The sequence below is a fragment of the Alligator sinensis genome, unplaced genomic scaffold, assembly GCF_000455745.1.
Source record: "Alligator sinensis unplaced genomic scaffold, ASM45574v1 scaffold888_1, whole genome shotgun sequence".
In the NCBI taxonomy this organism is placed as follows: Eukaryota; Metazoa; Chordata; order Crocodylia; family Alligatoridae; genus Alligator; species Alligator sinensis.
Genome location: NW_005842533.1, coordinates 130260 through 150949, shown reverse-complemented (window position 1 = coordinate 150949; position 20690 = coordinate 130260). Strand labels below are relative to the sequence as shown.

The 20690-nt window shown below is 46.7% G+C and overlaps 1 protein-coding gene and 1 long non-coding RNA gene across 2 annotated transcripts in view; one reads left to right on the top strand and one right to left on the bottom strand.

Moving 5' to 3' along the window:
• LOC102377914 (carboxypeptidase A1) overlaps positions 1–15988 on the top strand; it is an 18108-nt gene extending 2120 nt beyond the window's left edge. Inside the window, exons 2-11 of the mRNA XM_006031838.2 lie at positions 586–667; positions 2429–2563; positions 3518–3616; positions 4635–4736; positions 7915–8016; positions 8404–8514; positions 10127–10217; positions 12245–12444; positions 13806–13890; positions 15631–15988. Of these exons, the coding sequence (XP_006031900.1) occupies positions 586–667; positions 2429–2563; positions 3518–3616; positions 4635–4736; positions 7915–8016; positions 8404–8514; positions 10127–10217; positions 12245–12444; positions 13806–13890; positions 15631–15818 (1195 nt within the window). The 3' untranslated portion in view covers positions 15819–15988. The remainder of the gene's footprint in view (positions 1–585; positions 668–2428; positions 2564–3517; positions 3617–4634; positions 4737–7914; positions 8017–8403; positions 8515–10126; positions 10218–12244; positions 12445–13805; positions 13891–15630) is intronic.
• A 2868-nt stretch (positions 15989–18856) lies between these two features.
• The window catches only part of LOC112551625, a 3831-nt gene continuing 1997 nt past the window's right edge, over positions 18857–20690 (bottom strand). The window contains exon 2 of the long non-coding RNA XR_003095929.1: positions 18857–20181. This is a non-coding gene — a long non-coding RNA (uncharacterized LOC112551625). The remainder of the gene's footprint in view (positions 20182–20690) is intronic.

Here is a 20690-nt window from a genome sequence, read left to right as displayed (position 1 = left end):
CAGCAGGAGAAAAAAAAAAGGACATAAAAATAGCTTTGGTGTTTCCCAAATGGATGGTTCTCCTCTGGGAAATGCCCATGTGTTTCACTGCGAAGTTTCCCAAATGGGACCTTTGGGACTTTGTATTTGGGTGCAGCATTTTCAGCTGAAAAAAACGAGCAAAAATGTTAAGAGAAAAATATATTTTTTTTTAAATTGAAAAAAGGCACCTGAAAGTGTAACCGAAGCTTTGGTTTGGGGAGTAATGCAATGAGGCAGGGATTGGATCGTCTTCTCTGTCTGCATCCGGACGATGAGTGGACAGCCCAGTCCAGAGGCTGGGCCCCAGGGATGAGAAGGGCCTTGAAATAAAAGTTGGGAAGGAAGGAGGGTGCCCTTTTTGATCAAAACCATCTGTAAATATCTGCTTCAGTTTGAGTTGAGCAACATTTTTCTCCTGATTTTTCAGACAGAAAATGGGGAGACTGACTAAAAACAGCTCGGCTCCAGCTCTGCCCCCAAGTGCTGTGCACCCTTCCTTTCCCCCCTGCCATCTTGCCTCCCCACGGCAGGCGTGTCCTCCATAATGTCTCTCCCTCTCTGCAGACACCAGGTGCTCCGCATCTCCATGGCCAATGAGGCACAGGTCGAGAAGATGAGGGAGCTGGAGACGATGGACCACCTACAGGTAACGAGCAGGCAGGGATGGGGAAAGGCCTCGGTGGATACGTACAATAAATTTAGCACTGGGAAATATCTCCAGATTAGCCACCTCCACGGCATCAACTGCACCATGGGAAATGACCTGGCTGGTTTCCATGGGCAGGATCTCCAAGCTGGCACCCTGGCAGGCTGATCTCGTCCCCTCCCATGTAGCCCCTGGCCTCTCCACACCCCTCCTGCTTCCTCACTGGGGTGGGAGATGCAGTGAGGAACGCCCCGCAATGCCCACCTGGAGGTTCGCTGAAGGGTGGCAATCGCCGACCCCTTGCTATTGACTCCTAGAAGTCGAACGTTGCCAGGCAAAGCACGCAAGTCATGAGACATCACTTGAGAGAAGCCGTCAATGACGTCGCCAGCCAATTTATCCAGCATCATGCGTAGCAAACTGATACCAGCTGCTCCACAGACATGCGGGTGCTTGGAAAACATCCTCAGTGGTGGTCCCCCCAAATCACTACATGGTACAACAAAACCACTAGACGGACAACATGGCACAGCCCATCTGCAAAAACCCAGGGGCACCTGTGCCACTCATTTAGGTACCGAAGTCTTAAAGGCACAACATGCCCCAAGGTTAGCAGTTTTCTCATGTAGCCCAGGCCTGAGTCTATTCCCCCTCCGATCCATGTCACACCACTGACTGCGACAGACTATCCTGTCTTCTCCTGCGTATTTGAGCCCAAGCCCCCTGGCATCTCGCACTGCATCCTTCTGCCAAGGCTTCTCTGCAGCTTGAAAGGGAGCACAGCAGGGCTATAACAAATTTACCAGTTGAAGGTGGGCTCTGAGCCACTCATGATACAGTGACGATGCAAAGACAGCATAGAGAGCTAGCCTCACGTTGCCATAGTCCTCCAGTGCCTTCCCACAATTCCTGGACACTTCATTTTAGACTATGAGTGTGCCTCAGGTCCATAGGTTCAGTGAAAAGTTGGATAAGACTCATGAACCTCTGAAAGAGCTTTAGAAGCTGTGTATGGTCTGAAAGCAAATGGAAAATGTATCCACTATAGGTGCGTATATACGTGCACTTTAATGCGCAGTAGCCTATTCTACTACGCGTTAAAGTAGCATATAAAAAACCATGCTAATATGCTAATGCACAGTAAAATAGGCTACTGGGCATTTAGCATCACCTAAAAAGCATGCACTTGTCCTACTTTGCATGAGTGCAGCCTAACGTGCATTTATTTATTACCTCATATTGGAGGTACTTAATTTAATGTGTATTAGGAAAAGTGTATTAATGGACATGTAGGCATGCCCATAGTTTGAGTTTTGCCTTGAGTCTATGGGTAAAACTCAGGGCACAAGCAGCGGATGTACCTTTAGGCTAGAGGTGGGGGTTGACCCAGGCCCACACACCAGCCATGCCTAGAGTCTGGAGGCTTTCAAAGTCAGAGTTGGTCCTTTAGAAAGAGAAACTGGAATCCAAAATAGGGGTTGGCTCCTCCTTCTGATCAAACCTGAACTAAAGACCTGCAGATCACACAGCACTGGTCACAGTCCACACTTCTCTCAAAGGGCTCAGTCACCATCCATCAGTAAGTAACTTCCTTCACCCCCAGACCCTTGTCAAACCATATGGAGGGGTAACGTGCCCTGATACTATATGTGATGGTGCAGCTGAAGTGCCTCGAACCTCTCTCCCCAACCTGTACTGGCGGTTGTGCTCAGGATTTTCTAACCCTGCTGGGGGTGGCTGTCTTGTTTTTCCCTTCCTTAGCTGGATTTCTGGGCAAGCCCATCACACCCGGAAAGACCTGTGGATGTACGAGTCCCTTTTACCAGCCTCCAAGCCGTCAAAGTCTTCTTGGAACAAAACAACATCCAGTATTTCATCCTGATAAAGGACCTACAGGTCAGTGCCAGAGCTGCAAAGATGGTCCCAAGAGCGGGGTGGATCCTGGTATCACAGAGACTGATGACATTTCTTGTGGACCTTTGGGGTATTTATTTCATTGCTGGACTCTCAGTCACACCTGGGCAGTGGCAGCGGGCTGGAGGAGGCATTCATGGTCTGTCTTCTCACATGTTGCTGCTACAGAGAAGGGGTGCACAAGTGTGTAACCGAGAGCAGAATTTGACCCATAGCTTTGAGGCCCAGACAGTGAATCAAAAAGCTAGATTGCATAGCAAGTTAGTCTTCTCAAGAGCCAAATTCAGCAAAGCCTAACTAAAGTTTTGCCGGCAAAATGAAAAGCTAATGCCACTGAGTCTCTGCTCACAGGAAGAGCTGATCAGACTCTGAGAGCAAAGATTTCTTGGAAAAGAACCAAGCAAGGATCTGGACCAATAATGTTAATTAATAGTAAAAGCTCAGCCATTTATGAGGGGCAATAATGAATGCAAGTTTGTAGAGTCATAGAAAACAGGGCTGGAAGGGACCTCAGAAGACCACTTCTAGGCCAAGCCGCCGCACAAGGCAGGATCCAGCATGCAGACTGTAGTTGCTGACCCCTGGTCTATCTTGTCCTTCAAAAATGTCAGGAACAACCCTCACACACGGGTCCCGGGCACAATGCCCCAAACCTCACAAACTCCCTTAACCTTGCCCCAGGTAAAAGCAGGAGGCTGAGGGCTCTGCCAACATCCTGCCCCTGCAAGAACAGGAAGAAATTTGTTGAAACATGCTCAAGAGATCCAAGAAAGACCATGGCCCCCACTATAGAGGAAGGCAACAACACCCACAGTCCATGCTGATCTAACCGTGGGGTCAAACTCCTTACTGATCCCAAATATGAAGGACATGTTCTCCTTTGTCCTTGTATGGCTGGTCCTTCCTAACTGATGTCCCTCCCGTTGTCCCTTCCAGCGGCTGGTGGATGATGAGAAGGCCCAGATGGTTCGTCAACGTTCCCGAGCCCTTTCCGTGGAGACTTTTAACTATGCCACTTACCACACCCTGAACGAGGTAACAGCCGGCCACGCTCCCCCAGGGACATACAACCCAGGAAGGCTGTCTTGGTAGGATGAGTTGAGATAATGAAATTAGACTTCACCATGGAGTTAGTCAACAGGCCCTCTGTGCTCAGGACCTCCAGGCACATCCAAGCTATGGGGTAAATACTTCATGTTATAGGAAAGATGTCCCTTGGAATGGCTCTCTGCTCTATGGTGATACTGGGACACTGAGGAGAGACCTCAATTTTTAACAGGGGATTCAATCCATCCTTTGGTTCCTTACCCATAACTCGTGGCAAGTTTTATGCCAGCGATTCTCAACTATGGCGCTGTGGCACCATGGGGTGCCTTGAGATCCTAGCAAGGGTACTGTGGGGTACCATACTATGTTAGCGCTTTTAGGTGTGCAAATTTGACTCGCAAGATTAACCCAGAGATTTCAAATAGGAAGCCAGAGCGTTAAAAACATTCAGACTACAGCCAGTCATTCTGAGTTCTCTGCAATAGAAGAATTGATCTGTTGTTTTTCTATAATAAAAAATGGAGTAAAAATGAAGAGCTGGCACTTTCTAAGGAGTGTCCTGAGTCTACCGAGGGGTGCCTTGAGTCTAAAAAGGTTGAGAACCACTGATCTCTACAGAAGAAATATCTCCTGGGCCCATTGCATGTTTTGGAGGTTACAGGGATTGGTTATAGCACAGCAGCTGAGCTACAGAAGTGTGAAGGTTTCCATTCAAGGCTCCATCACGTAATTTGGTTGTAAAGGACCCCTCAGAGGCATGGCACACGGCTCGTAGTTGAAGTGCAGGAACAGGAAGGAAAGGAACAGATATTCCCTCCACAGCTCCCCAGATAAGTAGCACATCAGGGACCAGAGAGCACTGGGTTGAAAGTGGTGAGCTTGCCTGGTAGGTAATAAACCCAGAGGTTACCTGAAGAAGAGGCTGCTCAGGAACTTCACAGGTTTGTCCCAGCCTCCTCCCACTCTGTGCATTAGCCCTAATCTCGCTGTTCTCTTTATGCACCAGATCTACGACTTCATGGACTTGCTGGTAGCGGAGAGGCCAAACCTGGTCAGCAAAATAGAGATTGGTTACTCAACGGAGGGCCTCCCACTCAATGTCTTGAAGGTAAAGCCACAAGAGATGCACTTGGGGATGGATTTGGATCTCACTGATTTGCACCAGGAGGCTCCATTACCCTCCATACAGTAATTCCTGACCATCACTCAGGTGCAAGGTGTGAGCACACAGGGTCAATGTGCATGTCTCCATCTTCAGCATAACCCTGCTGACACCTTGGGCATGAAGAGAAGGCAGCATGGGTGGATCTAGGATTTTGACAAGGGGTGCGGTGGAGATGGCAAGGGGTGCCATCACATAACACAACACATTTTTATCAATTTACAGAGAAACTAGAATATTTGCTTATATGCTAAGGGCCTGGGGCAGTATTATTTAGTTTAAGATTGAGGCAAAAGAAAATATAATTTTATTGGAATGTGCATCCATTTGCTATACCATATATTATGCATAAAAAAACCCCAACTAGACAAGAAATAATCAAAAGATGCTGTTTCATTAGTCCTGCAGCCTTTAGAATTAAATGGACATCTCTTTTTCAGATTCATAAAACAAAATCTAGCCTTCTGGAGCACCTTGTCAGTGCCACCAATGCTTCACTAACAAGTTATTTCCACACCTGAGTTCATGTTTCTAGCTAGAGTTAAAAACTGTCTTCAGGGCTGTGAAGTAGAAGTTACATTACCAAGGGCAGCTAACAGATAGCAGACTTGCAGAAGAAAGGCTAGCTTGATTAGCAGAAAATCAAGACCATTAAAAAGGAGAGGGGGCTGTTCACACTCATGGACTGAAAAGTTGAGAAGGAATCAGGTAGATTATCATGAGCCATGAAGTCAGTTGACTCTAGCACTGCTGCCTGGATAGATATGTTGCTATCAATGCCAGGTTTTTAACATTAAATGAACCAGGAATCAAAATGGGGGACAGGAGGTGTAAGGGGGACGATGCAGCTGGAAGGCAGACTCCTTCATAAAGGTATTGAGAAGACAGCACTGAACTTTGATAACCACTGGACAGGGCTGGTTAACAGGCAACATCTGCTTCCCAAATACCCCTGCAAAGCACATTTACCCCACTTGGTTTCTGCCTCTTCCCAGCTGTTCTTTACCACCAAATATTGCAATTATTCTCAATGCTCTCTGTCAAGTTGTGGGGGACAGAGTGTACTTCATGATGGACCCGTCTACTATGCTGTATGGGAATGAGTCCATACCCGGGTGGAGGAGCGGTGTTGTTCCCCAGCCAGCTGGTGAGAAAGTGATACTTTCCTTTGAAAAAATGTAGACCGAAGGAAACATTTTCTTTTGAATTTTTATAGTTTTTGTTAAAACAAAAATATTTGGACAAAACAAGTTTGTTTTTGAAAATGTCCTTCTGGTTGACAAAGCCTTATACTGTTGTTGAAAAAGCCCCTTTCAACACCAGTTTTCCCGTCACCTGTACGACTTGGTCATTCCAGCTGACTCGGTGCTAAGCCGATGCCCCAGCCAGAGGTTAGAGGGCAGAGGGCTGCTGGAAAGGCCGTGTTTTGGGAAAAAAAAACTAAGGAGAAAAAAGCTAAAGTTCAGATGAGGAGTGGTGAAATTTTCCAGGCAAAAATGATTGCCAGGCAAAAAAAAAAAAAATTCCAGGCAAAAATGATGTAAAATTCAGATTCAGGTCAACCAAAGCACGACACAACTTCACATCCATGTTGGCAAACTGTTCCGTTAAAAATGTCAGGAAAAAGTTCTGAACGTGTCCAAATTTTATTTTAACTTGTTAAAAAACAAAAACACTGCAGCATTTGCTGCAACATGGCATTGCATTTTGAAAGGCACTTCTATTCTATTACAATTTTTTTAAAAGCGATAAACAAAAGAAAGGAATCAGAACTTGTGGGAGAGGTGATATCTTTTATTAGGCCAACTAGATGTTTTCATTAAAGAAAGTTTTTTGCAAAAATCTAGTTGGTCTAATACAAGATATCACCTCGACCACGAGTTGCGATTCCTTTTGCCTCCAGACCAATACAGGTACAACCTGGATACCAAAACCAAAAGAAAACATTTCATTTCAGTTTAGAGCAAACATTTCACCTGAGTCAAAACAAGGTTATTTCTTGATTGATTGATTTCTTTTAAAGAATTTCATTTTGGCTTGCCTCAGAAACAACTCACTCCCCCTGATTTTTGTGGTGCAACCAGCAAACTGGGACATGCGGCATTTGCACAGCTCTGTTCCTGACTACCTGCGATCATGAAAGATCACACAAGATAATTTTGCAAAAGTAGGCTTGTCAAATCTGATCCAGGACCAAAACCTAACTGGGGTCCATCCAAATCCCCCACCACATTCATTTCCATTAATGCCTACAATCCAGTAGTGTTGTCTTATTCCAATCAAGAGGCAGGTGTTTTTCAGCAGTGAGTGAAGAGCTAAGCAACGTATCTGTAAAGCACCATAAGGTCTAGTCATTATGGTTGATGGGGCCTATATAAGGGAAAATGGATCTTCTGTATTTTCTCAGATGCAACATGCTACTGAATATTATGTGCAGCTTGTTTCGGAAAGGCAGAATGAAGGGGAAAAAAGGGTTTTTCAGAGGTAGGGCTGGAGTAAGGACAGAGATCACTCATGCTTCCTGACACCCTAGCTGTTGCTGGAGACTGGTCTCCACGGGTGGATCTATGATTTTGAAAAATGCTAAAGAGTCTCCAAGGCTGTGAAATAGAAGGAGATAAACCAGGAGCTGCTAGCAGACAGCAAAATTGCCCTAAGCTAGGTTAGTTTGATTAGTGGAACATCAAGACCATTAAAAAAGGATTGCTGATCATTAATGCCTCTGGAGTGAAGAGCAATAAGCCATTAAGTCAACTGACTCCTTCAGGTGTTTGAATAACAATGCAACAGCTGTTGTACTGCGAAGCAGAAATCAAAGGAAGAAACTTCTATTCTGGGCAGAAAATCAACTTCCCTGCTTAATATGCACATCCTAATTTGGGGTAGCTGATTTTGGAGGGGAAAGATGCATGTTATGTGTGAAAAATACAGCATATGAAGTGAGTTCCTTGACACAGTGGCATTTAAAAAAAAAGTGGGGTGGGGAAGGGACATCTCTGAGGCATGGAAATGGCTGGGGTTGTCTAGGTACTGCAACAAGAGAGCCCAGCAGCATTCAGCTCTGGGCCAGGAAACGACGGAGGAGCAGAAACTAACTCCTGTGCATTTGTCCTTTCCCACATAGTTCAGCACGGGGGGACCCAACCGCCCAGCGATTTGGATTGACACCGGCATCCACTCTCGGGAATGGGTCACTCAGGCCACCGGAGTCTGGTTTGCAAAGAAGGTACCATCCCTTCATCCCTAGAAATGAAGAAAGAGGGTCCTGCTTGCAAGGCTGGGATGCCTTTGGCTTGATGGGGAGTAACGCACTCACCCAGTTAAGGGTTGGTGAGGTCAACTGAATAAGATTTGGCCCTGAAGAGGCAGGACTGGAGGGCTGGCATAAGGGGCTACCATAAGCACCTTGCTCTAATGAAACAGCCATGACAAACTTCATGGCTTCAAGGGTTGCAGTCATCAAGGGATAATGGGCCTCAGCTGCTATAAAAGACATAATCAGTGGAACGAGGCCGAGTTACTCCAGCCGAGGGCTTGGCTCTGCGTGTGCAGCGAGGCACAGCACTCACATCATTAACGCACTTATGCCTGAGGGTGTCTTGGCCTTGTTTAGATCATCAGTGATTATGGCAAAGATGAATCTCTGACCGCCATTCTGGATAAAATGGACATCTTCCTGGAAATCATCACCAACCCTGATGGCTTCGTTTTCACCCACACCCAGGTATTCCCCCCCCACCCCTCCCCCCAGGCTTTGCTGGGTATTATGATAATGTCAAGATCTCTAATTTGGGACTTTGAGGAAGCAAATTCATGGGTGGGAAGTGGATGGGGAGTAAGAAGAGGGTTTCCTGCAACTCTCTGAGTGCTCTCAAGGGCCGTTTATTGATATCATTTTGTTCTAGGTCTAATCTGGACTACTGCTGTTACTACGTATATGTGGACATTTACTGTCCGAATTAAAATTGGCTCCAGTGCGAATGAACTAATCCTCATTGAATAAGGATTAAAGTTAACGCAGACAAGGGCAGTCCAAATTAGGCCATTTAAACTGTATTAATTAACATGTATATACAGCGTTGCTTTAGGAAAAACAGTCCTTAGGAACTCAGATAAGCATTGCAAATATCAATCCCTGCAAGGGAAACTCAGTTGGGTTTTTGCAACACAACAGAGCCTATCAGGCACAAAGTAACACCTTTATAAAGTCAAAAGTGCCAACAACACCTCACCATTATTGGGTCAATGGCACCCATTATGGCTTCTGGAGCAGCACTTTAGATAACTATGTAGCAGTGCTTAAATAGGCTTATTATCACCTCCTAATTACACATAAACTCACACACAGAGGATGCAAATGGAGTCTGTTAAGGGGCTTGCAAATGTATTGCCTATGTACAGCCAGCATCCCCTGTTGTGATGGTCAATGATAGTCTATTAACCCTTAATCTGAATGGGAATTTGGTTGGAACGGTGTGATGTGAATCATTTAACACGGTTTAGAAAACAGTAAGCACGTCTACAAATGGTCAAGGCTCCCGATCCTCCACCACCTTATTCCTATGGAAGAAGGGGTACTTTATGCGGTTGGCCATGATCGCAGCAGGGGGGAGGCAGCATGAAATCTAGCAGAAGCTCGAGAGCTCGTCTTATTCTTGACATGGAAGAACTTGCTGCGTGGCACCAAAATAGATGTAATGGGAACTAGCTGGGTCAGGAAATCGATCTGTAATTGCCAGGAGCTTGTGAACTGGGCTAACATGGCAAATGCACCTGAAAGCGGGTAAGGTCTTGACATACCCTGGTTGTGCGGATATCCTTGTTTTCCTCATTGGCGCTATTTGATATTGGGAGTATGGACATTTGGAAATGCCAACTAAGATCAGGGTCCCAGGGGGCTGGGTGCTATTTGGACACAGAGAGGCAACATATAGCCCAAAGAGTTTGCAGAAAGACAAGACAGGCAACACACGGATGGTTGCGGGCAGCGGGGAAATGGAGGGGAAACAACTTACCCAGCTTTTCCCAGCTGATCAGTGGTAGAGCCGGAAACAGAGCCCACATCTCTTGCGTTCTGGTCCACTGTTTTATCCTCGACACTGCTCTTCTCTCTCGGCTTTATATTATACTCCTGCATAAATAAGAGCAGAATGAGGCCCCTCTATGTCTAGACAACAGGCTTTGAACCTTTCTGCCCTACCGGTACTGCACAATCAACTAGCCCTGGAAGGAGCTGCTGTTAGCCATGGGGGAAAGTAGCACAAAAGACTGGTAGAGATGAGGACTGGGGGGGCCCACTGACAAAGGACTCCACTAAGACCACTTTATGCTTCCAGAACCGCATGTGGCGGAAGACCCGATCCATCAATGCTGGATCTTCCTGCAGAGGTGTGGACCCCAACAGGAACTGGGATGCAGGATTTGGAGGTAAGATTTGCCTCCTCAAGGGAATTCAAGTGGATGCTCTTGGGATGAAGTGCCAAGCCAAGGGTTTAACCACATTTGGCTTTATCTTGAGGTCCCAGGGGCTAGGAGTGCAATGGAGGCAGTGCTTTTTGGCCCTTGGAAATAAAGGAGTTTCTTGTCTTGCTTTGGAGTCAGCTCTTCCCACCTCTGGCCAGCATGGCAGGATCTGCTCTCCTTATCCACTCTGGGCCATGGCAGATAGTGCCTTTAAGGAAGCTCCTAGGTAAAAAGCAAACGGGAAAGTGGGGGATGCTTGGGGCATGGCCAGGGAATTTTTTCCCCAAGCAAAAAGGCCTAGAAAACACTAGTGGGACCTAAATCATGTCCAGTCCCTGGTATAGTCCAACCTGGTACCCAACTAGCCTCATGGGAGGGATGGGACACATGAACTACCCAGTGAAAGGACAGTCTTGGGGAAGTTTGATAAAAGAGGAGGAAAAAGAAAAAAATCGGTCTTAGATAAAATCTGAGAAGAATGGGGCCCAGTAGTATTTCCAAAGCCCCTGCCATGGTTGCTAGATATAACGTGCTGCTTCAGGGGAACAACGATGGGCAACAGTGCAGCCCAGGCCCGTGGATAGATCCAGCAGGCCTACCGGCTTAAGACCTGCCTTAAATCCCAGAGATCTTGAAAGCCAACAGTGCTCTAGGTACATGGCTAGCTCCCTCTTCTGGGTGTCCATGTGTCGGGCCCCAGTGGGTGCAAAGAAGTGGTGTCCAATCAACCCGGTCGATAGACTAGTGATTCTCAAGCAGTGTACTGTGGCACCCTGGGGTGCCTGGAGATCCTTTCAAGGGTGCTGTGGAAGGGGGAGATGGATGGAATAAGACACATTGTGAGCACTGCTAGGCGTGCAAACACAATTCACAAGATCAACACAGAGATTTCAAATAGGAATCCACAGTGTTCAAAATACTCTGAGTCGATGGGGTCTTTTTTTTGCAACAGAAAAATTGCCCTACTCTTCTTCCATAGTCAAAAACGCAAATGAAAACAGAGTTGGCAAACTCCAAGGGGTGCCTCGAGTCTAACAAGATTGAGAACCATGGCTGCAGGGTCTGCAGTAGCTTTCCCCCATGAGCGCCAGGTGCATTGGGTGTGCTGCGTACCACATCCCTCACTGCTGCTCCTTGCAGCCCCAGGCAAGCTCTCTGGGCCTGGACAATTTGTTTCTCTCTCAGCTTCTGTGCACAATCTTTGTTGTATGACCTTGTGGCTATATCCTGGGTAGGGGAGTGCAGTCAGACCCAGTCCTGGAAGAAAGGACATTGATTTTTAAGTTTCATTTAAACAGGACCACATCTCTGTGTTCATGGAAGAGGGCATAGAGACACCTTCTTCCAGTGGCTGGTCCAATACAGCATTGCTTTCTCCCCAGAGTTAGCAGTAACCCCTTTTTAGTGTCCTCTCAGTGCTTCTCACTCAGACAGGCATCCTTGCACCGTAGAAGCCACTCACAGGAACAGTCTGTGAATATATCCCTTTACACCCACCCTACATAGCAGCTTACAAATTGCCTTCTAGCATCGCCTCTCTGTTGAGTCTGGGCAATGTCCCAAGGGACATAAAGGGGCTGGATTGGCAGCCCCAGACAGTGACCCCCCTCCACAGCTCTCAGAGCAGAGATGGCCAGGTGATCAGGTCCATTTCTGTCACTACAGTTTCCTGCAGAAACTCTCTCTCTCAGTGGGAGAAGAGAGTTCAGACGCCACAACCCACCTGATCCTTGGCCTTTCTGTTTTACCAGTGAGGGAGGCCTGTTCCCAAGTTATGGGAACAGCTAGGAGAAGGCCCCATATTCATGTCCCATACCAAGCAGTAGGTAGATGGGAAGAGAGTTCATTTTAAATAGCTCAGTCCTAGAGCTGGAAAACTCTCCACTGCTGCTAAACCTTTGAGCCACCCAGTCATGCTCTCTTTGAAGAATAAAGTCATCATGCTCATGCTGCGTGCTTTTGAAGCAAAAATATTATTTCCTCCTCTGCAGGGCTTGGATCCAGTAGGAACCCCTGCTCCGAGACTTACCATGGCCCCCACGCCAACTCAGAGCCCGAGGTGAAAGCCATCGTGGACTTTGTGAAGCAGCATGGAAACATCAAAGCCTTCATCTCCATCCACAGCTACTCTCAGCTCCTCTTGTATCCTTATGGCTACACCAAAACCCCAGTTCCTGACCAAAAGGAATTGGTAAGACAGACGACCCACTTTGGAGACTCTTAAACATGGGGTTTTGTGTTTCTAAGGGGGACCCGAGTGGTGTTTAGCTTCCTGGGGTCACTCACTAACCAGACTGATCTCAAACCCCTTTACCTCGTCTATAGATTTTTTTCTCCTTCTCTAGACCCACATCCCCTTTTCTGTTTATATACGCACAGCCAGCTACTTGGGGGTCAAAGGCCTCTTTGCCCTCACTCATCAGGTACCACTGCACCTGCTGCAGCAGATTTTGGAGTGGCTCTGGGAATATAATGAACCAGTTACAAAAATCTAGGGCAACTGGTTGAAGACACAAATGACCCAGCCAAAGTGGTGAGGGGAAAGGCTCAACTAACAAAGGATTGCACTGAAGGAAGAGACAAGGAAACAGGGGACCAGCACCACATCCCATTTGCAGAATACAGCTTTAGCATCCTGGTATTTCGTGTCATCAGTGTTGTCTTCCAATGGCTCAATCGCAGAAAGGATAATAGCCTTACTACTGTTGCAGCAAACAGATATCCTCCTTTATTCCAGCGAGCAGATCCAACTATCTTGGATAGCTCTTGGAGTCGCGGTTTTGGTTTCCACCAAGTCTCTCTCAGACCTGTCTGTTGGAGTCTAGCCCATGCATCTATTATAGCTCTCTCTACCTGGAAAGGTAGAAGAGATGTTTAGGTGCTCAGTATTGGTCAGAAAAGACTGAACCCTCTGTTCCAACACCCTACTTACTCTGCCTCAGTTTCTGCTGTCTTTTCATTAGCCTTTTCTTTGAAATCAAATTCCTTTATTACATTTTTTAGGATGGGGGGGAATAAAAAGAACGGCATAGACCAGAGGCTTTTAAAACTTGTGCATATGCATCAGATAGGCTGTAGGTGCCAACGGGTGTTCAGTCCAGTTCAACTGCTGCAGAGTCAATCAACAGGTAACAATAATGTGTCTTCTGTGCTGAGCAAAAAGAGCCACGCTCCAGGCACCGGGACTGAAGGGCAGTGTAGGCAAAGCCCTATGGGATAGTGTAGCATGTATCAGAGTCAGGTTGCAGGACAAAGGAAAGCTAGGGAGGTCTCCAATTCTGCTGCAGGAAAGGTCTCGAGATGGGGAATAGAGCATGGGAAGGGAAGGTCCATAAAGCTGTAGGGAAGGAGTCCTGCAGGGCACTCCAATCCATCATATATCTTCACAACCCTTTGAGTCTTCAGCCTTAGTCTCCCTCCCACCTCACCCAAGCAAAAGTTGAGAAGCTGTAAGAACCTCTTCCCCAGCCCTGGGCTTCTGCTCCAGTCCACATCCTCTCCATCCATTAGCTTTGCCAAGCTCATTGTCCTCCCCTTTCTCTTTCATTCCAGGACAGCATTGCTACAGCTGCAGTCACCGCCCTGTCTTCCCTGTATGGGACCAGCTACAGATATGGCAGCATCATCACCACCATCTGTAAGTTACTGGGGACAACGAAGGTCCCTCCAGCTATTACAGGGGAGAGCACAACCACTCTGGAGTGAGTTACAGTTGCCACACAAGTCTGTAGGCCAAAGATGCCAGTGCTCCTGGGGCGGAGATATCAGCAATTACGCAAGACATCATAAAGTGCAGGGACGTCCCATCAAATACCTGACCGTGGCTTTGGATCAATTATGAATTCTGCCTATAATGAATCAATCCTGACCGCCACGCTGAACCTCCTCTTTGCTACTGGAGACTACTGTATGTTCTTGCATATAACATCCCGTAATATAGTATGCAGCTTGTTTTAAAAAAGCAGAAGGAAGTAGGGGGGAAATTTTTTTTTTCCCCCCCAGAGTTTTGGCTGTCCAGAGCAGGACACTGCCTAACTAAAGCTAAAACCCTCACACAAAGGCTGGTCTCCATGGGTGGATCTAGGATTTTGAAGACAGCTAAAGGAAGAGCTTCTAGGGTTGCAAAACAGGAGGAAAGAGAGAAAGAGAGACCAGGAGCAGTTAACAAACAGCAAAGTTGTCCAGAGGAAGGTTAGCTTGATTAGTAGAACATGAAGACCATTAAAAAGGAGAGCAGCTTCTACATTTAATAGATGTACCCCAATATTGGGAGGCTGATTTTGTGGGAAAAGGGTGCATGTGTATGTGAGGAAATGCAGTGCTTGGGTTGTAGTCAGCACTGAATGCTAATGCACTGCAAGTATATTCAAGGATAATCATTCAGTCACCATAATTTGGCTCAGGAAGAAGCACAGCAAGCACAGACAGCACCTGGCCTTCCACTGAGGGCACAAGCTGAGGTTGCAAAATAAGGCAACCCGGCCTTCATAAACCATCTGGCCAACGGTGCTGCCGGTGTGAGATCTACTCACTCTCTCAGATACTGCAGCAAGCACTCTTATAACACGTTATGACCACAAAAGAAATTTTCAAGGCAAGAGAGGTTGCTTTGGTCATCAGCTTTGGCCTCCTGTGTAAAAGCAGCCGGGGAATTTCACACAGTGACTCTTGCATTAAAGGTCATCACTGATGATTATAGCAGAACCTACCCTTTAGAAGGGCACATCCAATGTCTCCAGTATTTTAATCATTATCTTTAATCCACCAATTAAATTTGAGGCCTGATTTCTCTGTTCCTCTGCACTTAAGAGCAGGTTTGCTGGAGACAGCTACATGCTTTGCAAGTGAGAAAAGTAAAATCTAACTTCCAGCCCTACTTTCCTATGCTCCTATGAGCTTCCTCTGGAAAAGTGGCATAGTTCCTTAAAATCGATGTGATATATTTTATTAGACCAACTGAGCAGCTGTAAAAAAGTTCTTAGCAAGCTTCTGGGTGCAGTCAACCTTCATCACTTTGCCTTTCTATGTCCTTAGACCCACATGGGTACAACCAAAAACCTAGCATAGTTCATTAAGTTACCCGAGGCAAACATCCTAATCTTTTCAGGAGTTTGCATTTTGGGTATTTGGGTCAGCAGCCAAGTTTGAATTCATGCTCCAAAGTTTGCTCATTGGATGTGGTGTCAATGGGGAGACTCTTTGTCTGGTTTTATTCATTTGCTGTAAGACAAAGCATCTCTTAGCAAGGATATTGTTGCATGTAATATTGCTCAGAACTGGCCCTTTCGCTCTACACTTCTGGTAAGTACCAGCAAACAGGATACATTCAGGATGAGTAGTCACTTGCTTCTGTTTGGATGGTGTTTCCTGAATTTAGATCAAGCCAGCGGTGGAACCATTGACTGGACTTACAACCAGGGCATTAAGTACTCCTTCACATTTGAGCTGCGGGACGCTGGCCGCTATGGGTTCATGCTCCCTGCCAACCAGATCATCCCCACTGCTCAGGAGACATGGAAGGCGCTGATGGTCATCATGGAGCATGCGCGGGACCATCCTTATTAGAACGAAACAGACTCGGAACTTGCTGTCTTCTCTAGAAACACCCAGACAAAAATGCTAGAGGTTTGCTAGAGAAAAATGCAATAAATATATACAAATGAAGGAAGAAGAGTATGGTCTCTCACCACCCCTTCCCCAATACAAAGATTGCTAACTTTACGAGGTTCTGCCGCTCAGTCCCTCCCTCCACGTCATCCTCTAAACTAGGGTTGGCCAAACGGCAGCATGAGTGCCACGGACAGCCTCTGGCATACGACAGATCAGGAAAGGGAGAGGCAGCACAGCAACAGATAGATCAGGAAGCAAAAAGCAGAGCAGGAGATTGGGCAGAAGGGGATCAGAGCAGCACCCAGGGAGGTGTAGGACTCATTTGTGGCATGCCTGCCAAAAAGGTCGCCCCCCCTAACCCCCCAACTTTCCAAGCAGAGGGTCCCCATTTGTTGTAGTCATCAGTGCAAATACAGGTCATTATAGAGAGTTGCATCCGCTGTGGTTTTAACCATGTAGGCCTCGGCACAAAGATGGCAGGTTCTTGAAAGAAAGCAGGTCTTAAGAATTGCCAACACTAGATTTATTTCCATCTGTTCTGTGGGGTTTTTATGGCACCGCCAAGCTACCTTCTTCCCACATCCTTCCCACTTACCTTTGGAGGAAGTCTACTCTCTTTACCTCTTGGGCCGAACTCCTTGAAGAAGAGATTGGTGACTTAAGTAGCATTGTTGTACTGCAATAGGGCTGTCAGAGTCCACGAAGGCTGTGAAGGGAAGAGGAAGAATTCTGCTCATGGCTAGGCCATTTCTGCCTTTTTACTGGGGATATGACATTAGTGTCGTAGTTACATAGTGCTTAGGGTCGGAAGGGACCTAAACAGATCATCAGGTCCGACCCCCTGCCCTGGGCAGGAACGGGTGCCACGGCCATAACACCCCAGCCAAATATCTGTCCAGCCTCCTCTTGAAGGAGTACCACCTCCCTTGGGGGCCCATTCCCCTACCTGTAAAGTAATGTCTCCTGATGTCCAGCCTGAACCTGCTCTCTAACAATTTGTGGCTGTTATTCCTAGTAGCTCCGGGTGGTGTCTGGGGGAACAGAGCCTCCCCCAATTCCCGCTGTATCCTGTCCCTCCCTTCTGGCGTGCCCACCTCGCCTCAGATCTTGGTGTCGTCAGCCAATTTGAACAAGGTGCTTTTCACCCCCTCGTCCAAGTCGCTAATAAAAAAAATTGACCAGTGCGGGCCCAAGGACCAAGCCCTGGAGGACTCCACTGCCCACCTCCCTCCCCCCCTGCCCCCCTCCCTCCAGGTAAAATATGCCCCACCCCCCACCACTCTCTGGGTGCGGCCCTCCAGCCAATTTGCGACCCATCTGACCGTAGGTATCAATGCCACAGTCTCCTAGCTTTTTAATGAGAATGGAGTGGAAGACAGTTTCTAAGTCCTTCCTGAAGTCCAGAAAGACTATGTCCACCACGACACCTGCATCCAAGGATTTTGTGACCTGATCGTAGAAGGCAATCAGGTTGGTCTGACAGGACCTGCCCCTAATGAACCCATGCTGGTTGCCCCTGAGCATCATCCCCTCTGCTGGTCCATCACAAACGTGCTCCTGGATAGTCTTACTTTGACCCTGGAAAAGCTCTTTGAGAAGATTAACGGGCCTGTAGTTGCCCAGCTCCTCCCTCCTCCCTTTTTTGAAAATGGAGACATTGGCCTTCTTCCAGTCCTCTGGCACCTTGCCAGAGCACCATGAGTGCTCGTAAAGCTGGGCCAGGGGCCCTATGATAACTCCTGCCAATTCCCTCAGCACCCTTGGGTAGAGAGCATCAGGATCTGCTGATTTGAACACGTCCAGCCCCTCCAGAAGTTCCCTAACTCGGTCCTCCCTGACCCTAGGCCTGGCGGAGTCTCTCCTGAGTCCGTCCTGAATCTCAGTGGGGGAGTCCCGGTCCCTGCACAAAAAAATGGAGGCAAAGAAATTGTTAAAAAGATCTGCCTTTTCCTCTGGTGCAACCACCAGATTGCCTAGCGTATCCTGCAGGGGCCCCACGTTACCCCACGCCTTCTTCATACTCCCTACGTATTTAAAAAAAGGACTTTTTGTTGTTCTTGATGCTAGCCCTAGCTCTGTATCTGCCTTAGCTTTCCTAACAGCCCCCCTACAAGCCTGAGTGATGGAGGTGTACCTCTCTGTGGTGATAGCCAAAGATGGTAGAAACTGAGCCTCTCATCTATAACTGAGTCTCGAGTGGACTCAGCTGAGCTGTTGGCCCCACTCAAAACTAGATTCTGGTTTGCAAGAGAAGAGAGAGCTGACTAGACCCTGGGTCAGGTCAAGGGAGATAGGCATTGGCCAAAGTCCTTATAGTCTTGTCTGATGGCCAGTAGGGTCACACACAGATAGGGTCAACCCTGTTCTTACTGGGCAAGCAAAATGTCGTAAATGAAAACACCAGTTGTCTTCGGTGTTGGCAACCTCAGTAACAAAGAACTTGGTTGGACTGAATGGGATGAACTTCTCTCACCACTAAGGGGAGGCAGCAATAGCTTACACCAGTACCGGGGTGCTGCAGCTCCCTGGGGTGCCTTGAGATCCTTTCAAGGGTGCTGCAGGATACCATATAATGTTAGTGCTGATTCATAAGATAAACCCAGGGATAGGAATCCACAGCATCAAAGACATTCTGACCTGTTGTGGTCTTTGAGCTCTTTGCAACAAAATTGCTCTTTTTTTTTTGTAGCCAAAAAAAAGTGAAAACTAAGAGCTGGCATTTTCCATGAAGTGCGTCAAGTCTAAAAAGGTTGAGAACCAAGGGCGTATACATGCTGGGCAAAGCTTTCATTGCCCTGCATATACTGGAACCCTCTTTTGTGGATAACCATTTATTTCCATTATTATCCTCTCCCAACCCTACTGTTGATTCTCTTGTCACATGGAGGGTAGGGAGAAGGTCCGAGCCACGATCCATTTTGACAACCCATTGCTGCACGTACAGTCCAGTTTGCCCTTTGCCCCTATAAATTTAAAGCAAAAAGATACTGATCCATGCTGCATCATTTGCCTTTTATTGAATTAAGCCATTTAAAAACCAGACTGTACAGAAACTATGCACTCCCTTCCCACACCCCAAACAAAAGATACCAGCCAAGTCATAAGACACAGTTAACCCAATGTGCACACAACAACAAGAGGGTAAAGTGGGACATTTTAGCTGTCTGTTTGCTACCTGGATTAAAAAGACCTTAAAACAATTCAGATTGGTGCCCTCCCTCCAATTAAAAATGAAAGTGGAGGAGGGCTTCTCGGTACCCCAGAAGATTTTGGACAGTAGATGGTAAGACATTCTTCACCTCCCAACTGCATAATTGACAGATTTCATTCCCAATTTTAAACTGGCCGCATTTCACTTTTGCTTCCTGAATATGCCTAATATTCCCGGATGCTTGCACTGTTTAAATACCTACTATTCCATATAAAAGATGGATCGGTTAGAACGATGCTAGTCCCAGTGTTTTAAGCACTGTCCTTACCTCTGCAGGACATATTTTAAATCATTCTGCTACGTTGATCTGATGTAGCAAATTTCTGGGGTGCAATAATACGATAAACTATCCTAGAGGAGAAGCTAATCGATTCTGTGGGGGATGCTGTTTCAATCAAGTTTTTATTTCATGACAGCAAGGAAAAAGGGGGAAGTCTTATAAGCCACAGGGAAGGAGTGAATTAAGCCCATCAATATCAGATGCACACTAGTGTGCGTCAGTGCTCTACCCTAGATGGCCAAAGTCAATAAGATACTTGGCATCTATATGATGCTTTCCTAAGATGATAATGTGTTTTCTGAGCCCTTTGCAAATATCGTGTTGTACAGCCTCATGGTGACATCCCTCTAAGGGAAGGAAGGATCATGAGCTCCAGTTTACAGATGGGACCCGTGAGGCTCAAAGAATTTAAGTGACTTGTTCAATGCCACAGAATAGAGGCAGGATGGAAAATGTGTACTCACGGGTTCCCTAGTTTGGGATCAGACAATTCAGTTACTCTCCAAAGACTTGTATTACCACTGATCAGTAAAAAAACGATGAGCCCAAAGTCAGCAAAAGTCATTGCCTCATTAGCTCATTAAATATAAATTAATCCATGAACCCCCCCCCAAATCTCTTACTAGAAATGCGATAACATAAAAATCAGACTACGAGATAAATAAGACAAAAATTGACATAATCTAAAAGACTTATTGGGCAGAAATTTCTGCCTACCTAGAGGTAAATCCAAGTAAATCCAATCCAGAAGTATCCGGGCCTCCAAATCCACTTAATGTTTTAATCCAGAACTTCTCATCAACCCAAAAATACATGCACAGAAAACCCTGTAAAAACCAATTGTACCAGTTAAAATACAACTTCACAGACTTCCTTAGGGAGCAGGGAGCCCCATTTTAATTGTGATCAGGGTTTGTTACATATAAAAATATAGGTATTTAATGAAAATTTACAAAAACGCCAAATGTAGCTCTTAGGCTCTCAGAAGTGCCTGGGGTGAGATGGGCTGGGATAAATATTGGCTGGCACCTCTGGAATACCTCCCTCAAAGGAATTTATGCAGGTCCCCCTCTAGAAGTAGGAGTCGTTTGTATGGGTAGGAGCTGAGCACAGACGACGGCTTCTGGCTCAGAGCTATGAGGTGAACCAGCTGTGCAGGTCTTGGATCACACGTTCTTCTGTAGCACGTGGTCACCTTACAACCGGCATCCTCATAGCTGTCACCTGCCTATCTATGCCACCCAGCCAGCCCACTGAACAACGTCTGCTCCTTCGGTGGTTGAAAAGCATGGATTTTTTTGGCATGTTACAGCAGAACAAAGCGTCTCTTTCGGAA